Source organism: Muntiacus reevesi, chromosome 17, assembly GCF_963930625.1.
Source record: "Muntiacus reevesi chromosome 17, mMunRee1.1, whole genome shotgun sequence".
Taxonomy (NCBI): domain Eukaryota; kingdom Metazoa; phylum Chordata; class Mammalia; order Artiodactyla; family Cervidae; genus Muntiacus; species Muntiacus reevesi.
Genome location: NC_089265.1, coordinates 47,875,052 through 47,887,302, shown reverse-complemented (window position 1 = coordinate 47,887,302; position 12,251 = coordinate 47,875,052). Strand labels below are relative to the sequence as shown.

The 12,251-nt window shown below is 39.9% G+C and overlaps 1 protein-coding gene across 2 annotated transcripts in view; it reads right to left on the bottom strand.

The window, feature by feature from the left end:
* The window catches only part of OSTF1 (osteoclast stimulating factor 1), a 58,259-nt gene that overhangs the window by 25,034 nt on the left and 20,974 nt on the right, over positions 1-12,251 (bottom strand). For both annotated transcript variants that reach the window (XM_065908439.1, XM_065908440.1), the window contains exon 2: positions 5,482-5,528. In XM_065908439.1, coding sequence (XP_065764511.1) covers positions 5,482-5,528 — 47 coding nt within the window. The remainder of the gene's footprint in view (positions 1-5,481; positions 5,529-12,251) is intronic.

Sequence of the window (12,251 nt, the reverse complement as noted above, 5' to 3'; positions counted from 1 at the left end):
CAATATGCATTCATATATAAAACACAGCAAACAATTGAGGTAACCAAAAAATGTCTGAATTCCTCTAGAAAGCACTTCCTGAAACATCTGTTCAATTTACACTTCGATCTGCAGAGACTAGACTTACACACAGTATATCTATGCAAAATCGGTTGAATCTATGTAGATCAATGACATACAGTTTAATATTACTGCAAATAGGCATTTAGAAGAAAAAGAGTAAAGCCTTCTAAGACTTTCTCTAATCTTTTCTCTAAAATGCTCTGATGATCTATGATCAATATTACAACCAACGTGGGATGGAAATAATAAGTAATCAGAGAAACAAACTATTACTTTAGGAGTTCCCTGCTGCAAACTGACTTACTTGTCAGAGGCCAGAAAGGGAACTCACTTTCCACCGCAGCATCCCATGCAGGACACAGCAGCCACCGCTACGACAGTAAGGTTGGCCTTCGCTGGCAATCTGCATAGACTCTCTCTCCTTTAGATGATTCTTTTTTTTTTTTCATTTATTTTTATTAGTTGGAGGCCAATCACTTCACAACATTTCAGTGGGTTTTGTCATACATTGACATGAATCAGCCATGGAGTTACACGATCCCCCCTCCCACCTCCCTCTCCACCCGACTCCTCAGGGTCCTCCCAGTGCACCAGGCCCGAGCACTTGACTCATGCATCCCACCTGGGCTGGTGGTCTGTTTCACCATAGATAATATACATGCTGTTCTTTCGAAACATCCCACCCTCACCTTCTCCCACAGAGTTCAAAAGTCTGTTCTGTACTTCTGTGTCTCTTTTTCTGTTTTGCATATAGAGTTATCATTACCATCTTTCTACATTCCATATATATGTGTTAGTATACTGTAATGGTCTTTATCTTTCTGGGAGGAGAGAAAAAAGCAGATTATAAGGAAGTAAAGAAACAGGGTATATGTGAAAACTGAATTTTTTTTGGAGTAACTCTGAGTTTCTAAAAGTTTTGAAAGACTTCAATGTCTTGAATAGAAGTTAACCTTGCCCACTTATGTCCAATAATGAATCCTCCTCAATCAGTGTTTACGTTTAAGTGACAGAGTCATCTCTACCGACAGTTCTGACCTTCTAAAATCACAAAGGTCAAGTTTGCCTAAATTTTCACACTTAATAAGATCATTCACCCTTGAAACAAAAGACAAGTTTTAAGAAAGAACCAAATGATTTAAAAAGAAACAAAGAATACACAGTCACACACACAGACACACACACACACACACGTCCCTGTAACTAGTCTTCATCATAGAAAGGAATAAAGCGTGAAGAGTGGGAGGTAGGCATTTAATGGGTACAGGGTTTTCCTTGGGGGTAACGAAAATATTTCGGAACTAGACAGAGGTGACAGCTCCCCAACGCTGTGCCTATATGTCACTGGATTGTTTATTTGAAAGTGGTTAATTGTATGTGAATTTTACCTCAATATTTTAAATTGTATGGTCTCAAATAATTATTGTCATTCATGGTTTGGTAAAATGCATGATTTGAAAAATGTCACCAAGTACACTCATTTCAAAACTTCTCAGCGCCATTTCAGATTGTAAATTAGTGAATGCCGTTCGGGAGCGGTGTCTGCCTCAGCCATGTATTAGATCAGACTTGTTTTCCAACTAAGGCAGCAACAACAGGCAGTTGATTTCAGTCAGGTAAAAAAAAGTCTTGCTATTTTTCATCCAGATAAGAGAGAATGGATGGTTTATTTTCTTTTTAATCAATAGCTTCCAGACACACAAATGCTACTCTTTAGTAAGAGTAAAATATCTTCTTGCATAGAAACTAGGAGCGGTTTTTCCTAACTGAGCTGAGGAGGTGTTCCATCAAATTCTTCAGACTGCTGGCAGTATAGACAACAAGGCAATTTCATGGTTTTAAAAGTTAGATTTTTATCTCCAATATTCATATTTTCCATTAAGAAACCACTTGTGGGACACTTAATGTAAACTGTTCAATGAGGATCTACTTTTAAATTCCTGGCATCATATTCACGGAACATGATGGGAAAAGAGTGACACAATCAAGTAGGCACTTCTCTATTTCTAGTTTGTTCTTTGCTTTTTAACCATATTCTTTTTTTCCTCTCTCCTTGAAAAACCACAAGGTATTAGAACAAGTTACTCCTTGGCCACTGGGATGTTATGGGGATGAGTACAAACTTGGTAATGTATATCCTTGTTCCTCTTCCATATATTCTTGGTAACATATAATTCTCAAGGCATTAATTTTCTTGGTTTATGCAAATATATATTTTATGAAAATTTTTGGAAAGACTGCGACATCCTTTTGAAATTTTTCACTTTTGTCAATCTGGAGCCAAGGGAATTAATAAAAGAAAAAAAAATCAAATTCACTACAGATGCTTTCAATTAGCACTTTAATAGTACTACCATGTGCCAGGCACGCATCTGGACACTTATAATCTCACCAGTAACACTGTGAAGTGGGTGCTATTCTTATCATCACATCAGAACTGAGAAGCTTGTCCAAGGCCATACAGCAGACACATAGCAGACACTGAACTTGAACCATGACAGGCAGACCCTGGAGTCCCTGTCCTTCATTGCCACCTCTGCTTTCCGTCATACCGGAGCGTCTTGCATAGCCATTACTGGTTGCCATGGTGTCATGACCAGGATAAAAGCCAATGGCTGTGGAAATTATCTCTTGTTTCTCCCTACCCTACCCCAACATAATGCAATACAGCAAAGCCAACAGCAGTACCATATACTTGCAAAGCATACTTAATCTCATCTGATCCTTACAACAATCCATTAAGGCAGGGCTGGGTCATGGGTATAATCTCCATCTCACAACCAGGCTCGGAGAGGTTCAAGAACTTGCCACAAATCACACAGTGTGTGAGCGGTAGGGCTGGACTCCTACTTTAGCTTTCGGAATCCCATTCTAGGGCTCCTTCCGCTACAGATGGTGCTGTAAACCTAGAGGGGCCCAGCAAGCACTGTATGATAGAGGTGGGTTGCAGAAATCAACGTAAATCCAGCACACAGGAAATTCTGCTCTCTCTGCATCAGTGCAACTTTACACTGGTCTATCCAGTCTTGCAGGACCTCTATATGGCGGTTTATTAGACTGAGGGTTGGGCAAGAAATGAGAGCCAAACAAGGCTGGTAGTGCCAGGACTACCTTACCTTCGAGCAAGACAGAGAAGAAACAGCTTGGCCAGAAGAACCAGGAGCGACAAGCTTCCAGTGTCCTACTTGTTCAGTAGCTCACCAAAAAAGTTGGACATTTCTGTGCCTACTCCTGAGAGTAGTACAATAGCAAAAAACTGGACCCAGGTCTTCCTGGGGTGCTGCACACGGCAGCAATGGTCTCGCAGCTCAGCCCTTCCAACTTGCTTGGTGAGTTTAGGATGCACTGGGGGTATACTGATCCCACTAGAGAAAACAGCTACTTGGCCTCAGGGGAGAGAGACCAAACTGAGTTTGTCCAACAGAAATTCTCATTCAGAAAATGAATGTAAGACTAACCTAGTTCTGGAATGATGTTCAAAATACTGAACAACTGGTAAAGCACAGGCACTTAACCAGTCAGGAAGACCCCCTAAGACCTAGGGGCTATCTGCTCAGCCAGATGCCTCCCCACTAACATCTGGATTGCGGGGAGATGGAGAGGAGCAGAGTGTGGGGCCAGCAGGGCATGGGGTAGTCATTAATGACCATCTAGTACATACAGAATGAATTAGCAGCACTGCTCTATAGCCCAGGATCCTCGAAACCATAGATATTAAAAACAGCATGTTAAATGGGGAATATTCAAAGAACCTAATGAGTTAGGGACTTCCTTGGTGGTCCAGTGGCTAAGACTCCACACTTTCAATGTAGGGGGCACATGTTCAATCCCTGGTTGGGGAAGTTCAGCAGGGTGTGTGGTGTGGCCAAAAACAAAGACCGTAATGAATTATAATGGGCTTCCCATGTGGCACTAGTGGTAAAGGGCCCACTTGCCAATGCAAAAGATGTAAGAGATCCAAGTTCGATCCCTGGGTTGGGAGGATTCCCTGGAGGAGGGCATGGCAACCCATTCTAGTATTCTTGCCTGGAAAATCCCCATGGACAGAGGAACCTGGCAGGTTACGGGTCCATAAGGTCGCACAGAGTTGGACACGACTTAGCATGCAATGAATTAAATGTCTATTTTCTCCTGTGCGTTTGATAATAACTAAGACTTTTAAAAAGCAGTAGAGATTCCATCTTGGAGTAGAACTAGAGTTGAATTAAAGTAATCAATGTATCAACCAACCAAAAATATGTGTTAAGAGAGTTGGAGAGCTGGACCATTAAGAAGGCTGAGTGCCAAAGAATTGATGCTTTTTTCAAACTGCGGTGCTGAAGAAGACTCTTGAGTGTCCCTTGGACAGAAAGGAAATCAAACCAGTCTATCCTAAAGGAAATCAACTCTGAATATTCATTAGAAGGACTGATGCTGAAGCTGAAGCTCCAATACTTTGGCCACCTGATGTGAAGAGCTGACTCACTGGAAAAGACCCTGATGCTGGGAAAGATTGAGGGCAAGAGAAGAAGGGGGAGACAGAGAATGAGATGGTTGGATGGCATCACCAATTCAATGGATATGAGGTTGAGTAAACTCGAGGAATACTGAAGGACAGAGAAGCCTGGCGTGCTGCAGTCCATAGGGTCACAAAGAGTTGGACACGACTTAGTGACTGAACAACCAGAGTCTATGAATACAGAAATCACTACTTCTTCTAATAGTAACAATGCTTAATAGTAATAGCAGCTTTACACAATAATCTTACTTAATTCTCACTAAAATCCTATGAAATTATTATTCTTACTTTCACTTTACAGAAGAGTATACGGAGGCACAGAGGTTAGGTAATTTCTGAATTTAACAAGTCACACAGCTGTTAAAAGAGGCATACTGGGTCCTAAAGCTACTGGCAGCTTGAAACCCCTGTGTTCTCCACCCTAGACACTGTCCTGGTGAGCAGGATTTCAGGCCAAGCATAGAATTCAGAGCAGGGAGAGACATCCCACTCCACTGGGGATGATCAGAAAGTCTTTATGGAAGAGGAAGGGTGTAATCAGAGTTTAGAGGGATGCAGAGCCATAGGTTCATAAAGAGGTCAGAGGTGAGTTCTACTGTGCACCAAATTTCGACTGGAATAATCCACCAAGAGGAAGGAGCAGAGGACAGGAGGGCTGGGAAGGGGGCTGAACCACATGAGACTCCGTCCATAGTCAACTGAAGGGTTGAAGCAGGTCATGGCCATTTAGGACAAAAGGAAGTATCTAAATGAAATCACCTTCAGTTTTTGTACCTTTTTTTTTTCCAGTCACACCTGTGGCATGCAGGATTCTCTGACCAGGGATCAAACTTGTGTTCCCTACAGTGAAAGTACAGAGTCTTAACCACTGGACCGCCAGGGAAATCCCTTTATGTCAGTATTGGGACCGATATACTTACAGTTCTGGGTTCAAACGTATAAAGAGCTCTAAACACTTTAACTTGCCCTGAAAGAAAGGAAACAAAAAACACATGATCAGTTTTTTCATTTCTAAATTTTCAGTGAATAGTATTTATTATCCTTTATAATCTTCAGAATTCCCTAACTAAAACCCTCTTGAGAAATTATTTTGGAATTAAATGTTTTTTCTACATAGAAGAGTATTTTCTTAAATATCTGTTAAATGAAAGTATGAATAAACACACACCTCTGGGGGGTGATTTTGCTTCCCTCTCTCAAACAACAGGAGCTACCTAATTATTTCTACTTAGCTTCTGTCCTATGTAAAGCCTCTCCAACCCGAAGGTCTCAGTTTAAAAACTGAAAGATAACAGTTAAACATAAAGATACTTAATGGGAAAATTAACAGTAATTACATATTCTTAAGTCAATGGCTTATGATTTTATATTTTCCAAGAGAAAGGAAAATACCAGGAAGAAAAAAACTACTTGTTGGACAAATCTATGATTCCATGAAGTCCCACAACGAGTGCAATCCACAAATGAGTCATGTTCATGAGAACGATCCTCTGTTCTGCCAAACCATGAACTCACCTGCCAATGCAGGAGATGCAAGAGACACATGTTTGGTCCCTGGATGGGAAAGATCCCCTGGAGGAGGGCATGGCAACCCACGCCGGTATTCCATGGGCAGAGGAGCCTGGCGGGCCACAGTCCAGGGGGCCGCAAAGAGTTGGACACAACGGAGCGACTGAGTATGTGACAGAACAGCAAACATCCTCTGTTCTGCCAAGCCATCTCCCTTTTTATATGTCCCTTCGCTGCATTTCCATAATACCTGGTATCAGAAATAACTGATGTGCAAGCCTGTCTCATGTGAGGGCAGGAACCCTGACCTGTTCAATCTCCTGGCACCTACCTGGCATACAGTATTAACTTAATAAATTCTTGCTAAATAAATAAATAAGAACAAATGCAAATAGTATAGGAAAAAGCCTACGAATATCAAAATCAAAGACCTACTTAAAATGTGACAAGAGTTCAGTTTCAGTACTGGAAGAAGCTTTAGAGATAACCGCCAGGTCCAAGAGCACCATTAGGGACAGTGGCACCATGGGACACAGACTACTTCAGAAATTACGTACATTTCAAAAAGAGATAACTGGTAAGGACCACGGTGTGGCAGAGGGGACTCTGCTCAGTACTCTGTATAGGCCTATGTGGGAAAAGAATCTAAAAACAAGTGGATATACGTATATTTAGAACAGATTCACTTTCTGTACAGTTCAAAGCAACACAACGTTTAAGTCAACCGCCGCTGCTGTTTAGCCGTTCAGTCATATCCAGTTCTTTGCGACCTCATGGACTGTACCCTGCCAGGCTCCTCTGTCCATGGGATTTCCCCGGCAAGAACACTGGAGTGGGTTACTGTTTCCTTCTCCAGGGATCTTCTCCACCCAGGGATCAAACCTTTGCCTCCTGCTTGATAGGCAGATTCTTTACTACTAAGCCACCTGGGAAGCCCATAAATCAACTATATCCTAATAAAAAAATTTTACAATGGAATTTTGTACATTTTTATCTTATTTGTTTCCATTCCTATTTTGACATGCTTTAAAATATAACGGCATGATATAGAATACATATAGGGCTTCCCTGCTGGCTCAGACAGTAAAGAATCTACCTGCAATGCAGGAGACCCGGTTCAACCCCTGGGTCAGAAAGATCCCCTGGAGAAAGGAATGGCAACCCACTGCAGTATTCTTGCCTGGAGAATCCCATGGGCAGAGGAACCTGGCAGGCTACAGTCCATGGGGTCGCAAGAGTTGGACATGACTTTGCAACTAAGGCAAAAATACATTATTAGAAGCAGTTAAAACCTTTCACTGATAGAATATTAAGCATTATGAGGGCAAGTGTTTTATGAATGATATATCGAAGTACCTAGCACAATGCCGAGCACATAGGAGGCACTTAATAATTATTTATTGAAGGGATAAAGAATGGATGAATAAAAGAAAGGAACATGCACTCAGAAAGAAGTCTGAAAACCAGCAGATTAGAGTAGCACTGTCTAATACATCTTCACATAATGATGGGAAAGCTCTCTATCTGTGCTACTCACACCAAGCTACTGAGCACATGAATATGGCTAATGTGGCTGAGGAACTCGTTTTTACACATCATTTAATTTGAATTGAGTTAAACTGCCACAAGTGGCTGGTGGCTAGCACCCTGAATAACACAAGTTTAGAACATGAGAAAATGAGAAGTGATGTAATGTCCATCAAGAGGGGATGACATAAATCAACTCCGATTCATCCACATGATAGAGTCATTTACAAAGAATGTTGCAGACAGACTCACAGACACTGATGTGGCAAAATGCCTGTAAAATATTCAGTGGGAAAAAACAAGTTATAGAACAGTATGCCAAGCACCATCCATTTATGTTGACAACACACACACATCTTGATTGGAAACACCGATTATGGGAATCTTCACATTCTACTTTACATACATGGTTTAAATTCATTACTACTAATAAAAGTAGCATGTACTACTTTTCTTATCAATGAAAACAAAAAAGATACTTTCACTGGAGGCACAGAGGTACGGAAATCACTCTTTCTTTTAAACACCCTAATATAGAAGAGCTGCTCAAATCCCCTGTTACTTACTGTGGCTGCAAAAAGGCATTATTTTTGCAATCTGAATTCTAGTGCCACTTCCAGAAGCAAAAGTGAAAACTCTTTTTCATTTGGAGTTTGTTTTTCACCCCCTATCCTTACGTCTAAGAAAGGAAACATTAAAAGGAAGGAGAAATATTTTCTGCTGACCTAACTGTCTAAGGAGAGATTAACTATCTTGATTACATCAAACTTTCCAAAAAGAAGTTTACAAAGAAGCATACGCTGATGACCAAAATCAATAATGACAGAACTTTTTTGCTCCTTTGAGGGCAAGGCAGTGATGAGACAAGTGATGGCTGACTTTGGGAACAATATCCAATGTCAACTTAACGAGCTTAAATTTTAAAACCTGGAGAAAAATAAAATGGAGTGTGACTAAGCTGCCGATTCTTTGTATCTTTTGTGACTATCTTACTATAAAATGTACACAACTAAAAAGAAAGTTGGAGATTTATTCATCTCTATACTAAGCAGAGAGTATCAGGCAACTCTTCAGGCCATCACATGAGGGAATGTTCTCTTCATGTAATGCTGCAGAAAACACTTTCGCATACAAATCTTTTAATCAATTAATGTTGAGAATTAGCCCCTTGAAGATACCTTTGAACCCATATATCATAAAAGTCCAAGACCTTAATTTATTCCATCCTCAGAGCTGAGTCAAGTTGAAACAAAAGAATACAAAGAACAGGCAGAGGTTATGAAAGAAAACCATACAGAGGAAAAGCAGGTGACTTTCAGGATTACAGTTTACCAACCATGGGTAGAGCCTTTCAAGAAAATACCAATTAATAAGACTTAACTCACTGATCATTCTCACATCATGAGTTAACTCAACTGTGTGCAATGTTCTATAGGTGTACAGGTTTACACAGAGCAGTGAAAGGAAAAAAATCATGGTACTCTGTACTTCTATAGTATTGTCCTTGTGCGTGTGTGTGTTCAGTTGCTTAGCCACGTCCGATTCTTTGCAGTACCATGGACTGTAGTCTGCCAGGCTCCCCTGTCCATGGAACTTTCCAGGCAAGAATACTGGAGTGGGTTGCCATTTCCTCCTCCATGGTTATCTTCCTGACCCAGGGATCAAAACCGCGTCTCCTGCATCTCCTGGATTGGCAGGTGGATTCTTTACTAGTGCCACCTGGGAAGCTCGGTATGGTCTTTGCAGACATTGAAGAAAAAAAAACCTTAATAAATCATAGCACTGATCACTTCCAAACATATTTAATGAAGGCGGATTCACAATGCAAAATAGTTGTGTTCTTGTATATTGCCGAGAGGCTAAATTAGATGCTTTCTTCAGGTGCCCTCCCTCTTGATCATTTTCTCACGTTAGTCTGGTTACACGCCACAAGGGAGAAAGTGGAGCCAAGAAGATGGCATGAATTGAATTCACCCTGAATCAAGACTGGAAACGGCCCGATCTTTTGCCTGAGGCTTTATGTGACTCTCATAAACATGAACTAGCGTGTGAATGGTACTAAGGATTTCAGCAGTAACATAAGCAAGATAAGCAAATTCCCATGACACCAACAGTGGCCGGCGCCTTGCCTTGCCAGGCACTCCCTTCTCTTTTCTCTGAAACCCCACCCAGACACGTAGTGAAGAGCTGAGTCTTCTAGTCATAAGCCAAACACTGTTTTCTTCTAGAGTTAGGCTGACTGTCCCTGCTCCCCTCATCCACACTCTCTGACTTCACTAAACTAATCCTTGTCCAGAGTAATTGAGGCTGATGGAGTAGAAGGGGATCTGGGGCAGGGGCCTGAACGGGCAACAGATAAGAGAATGCACTGTTTCTGAGGTCTGCAAAAAGAATACGTATTGTTGCACTAGAAGGACTTGGAGCTTACAAACCCAAACACAAAATTTCTAATCTACTTTATTCTCTGTTGATGAAAGAGCCGAGAAGCTGCTAGTCTGAGCCACTTTGAGAGCAATAAAAGGTGACAGCTCACTACAATGGATAAACATACCATAAACAGCAAGAGAATGACTATTCAAAATATCAGAACTAACAGATCAACTATTTCAGTTATATTCAGCTGAAAAATGTTGGGAGGCATGAGACATTTTAGATGGACTTCATTTAAAATGGCTATGATAATTACCACACACTGACTATGATAGTTAAATCTAAAAACACTGACAACGCCAAGTGTTAAGAAGGATATGGGACAACTGGAATTCTTAGACACTACTAGTGGGCGTGTAAACTGGTACAACCACTACAGAAAATTACTTGGCGGTAGCATTAACTCTTTTTTTTTTTATAAGTCTTAACATGTCTTTGAGATCCTAAAAGCATTCTGAGGAAGAAAACCATCCTAATATTGCATACAAAAATGATCCCTCCCAGATGGTATTGCTATCCCCAGGGTACATTGAGTCTCAACATTTTTTTTTTTTAATTTTATTTTATTAGTTGAAGGCTAATTACTTCACAACATTTCAGTGGGTTTTGTCATACATTGACATGAATCAGCCATAGAGTTACACCTATTCCCCATCCCGATCCCCCCTCCCACCTCCCTCTCCACCCGACTCCTCTGTCAACATTTTTAAACTGTAGATCATGACATATTAGTAGATGGTAAAACTAACTTAGTGATTTTTAAAAATACTAAATAAAACAGAAAAGACCAGAGAACACTGCACATAATGGAACCAATTATGATTTTGTGAAACTTCTGTTTCACTGGGATGGGACAGATGAGTAGAGACATGAGTGTTTATTTTAGAAATTTACCAAATAACACATTTTGACATAATGCCAAATGGTCAAGTATTAAAATCAACATTTACCAAAGCTAAACCTTGCCTTTATAGAATGAACTGCTGGGAAACAAAGATAAATCTGAAATTTTATTCAAAAATTAATTATGATTACAGTTTTATTATTAAAAATTCTAGTAGACCCATTTTTAAAGCTTGATATAAAAGGGCAGGAACTATAATTCCTCAGCATTGCTAACTGTAGCCTGAATGAAGCTTCTGCAAAACTAAATAACCATTCTCTATAAAATGAGGTCTGTGTTAAAATCAAGATATTATGGTGCTAGTTCTGCCAGCACAGTTTTTGTCTGTGATGATTCAGCTACAAAGTTTGTAAGGTCCTTCCTCCCTAACAGAAACTGACTGGGGTCAAGACTTACCTCCTCTGCATATCCCGGGCTTAAAGATTTGCTTAAAGCTGGTGATGCAATTTCACTGAAAATTCCATAAAGAGACAATGGTTTCCCCCAAATTATTAGGGATCATATTCTCTCAACAATGTCAACATTTGGACATTTAAAATCCATAGCCTCACAATCATCGTTAATTACCACAATATTTTATTCTCCAATAAAAACGTACACTTATACTTTTAGTTGACTGAGAGAATTTTCAAATATAAAGCACAAAGAGGATATCAGAACTAAATTAAAGTGAGAGTATATACTTGTCTTTCAAAGTAAACATTAAGAAAACAATAAATCCAAATGACGTGCCTTATTTGCATCACTAGCATGGCATGAGGAATACCTAAGCAATCTACAATCCTTGATAAAATACAAGGTGTGCCAAAAATGACACTGAAGTATGCATTTCACCATTTGGTCCGTCACCCAAAGCTGAAAGGCAGGTTTTGGAAGAAATGTGAGGTGAAGGTAAATTTCTGTGTACCCCTATGCTCATGTGTAGCTATGTGTGCCTATACACGTGCATTTTTTAATGTACCAGGTCACTAAGTAAAAGATATATCTTTTACTGGATGTCAAGGTCAAAAAAAAAGTATGAGAGCCACTACTCCAGACTATCTGATCAAGTTAAAGATTTGCTACAGGACTCTAAGGAATGGGTAATATTCTTTTATTTTATGAATCTCAAAATTCAGCTAACATATAAAATATAGTATTCTCTCATCACCCCCAAACCAGATATTCTAACCATTTAAAATAATTATAACCAATTGAAAAGAAGTAGGAAGAAAATTACTTTAAAAAGTAAAAATTACAGAAAAAAAGAACTTATTTTATAAATATATTCCTCATATTTATTTAAGTGAATACAGGGAGTACTAGGCTTCCCCAACAGCT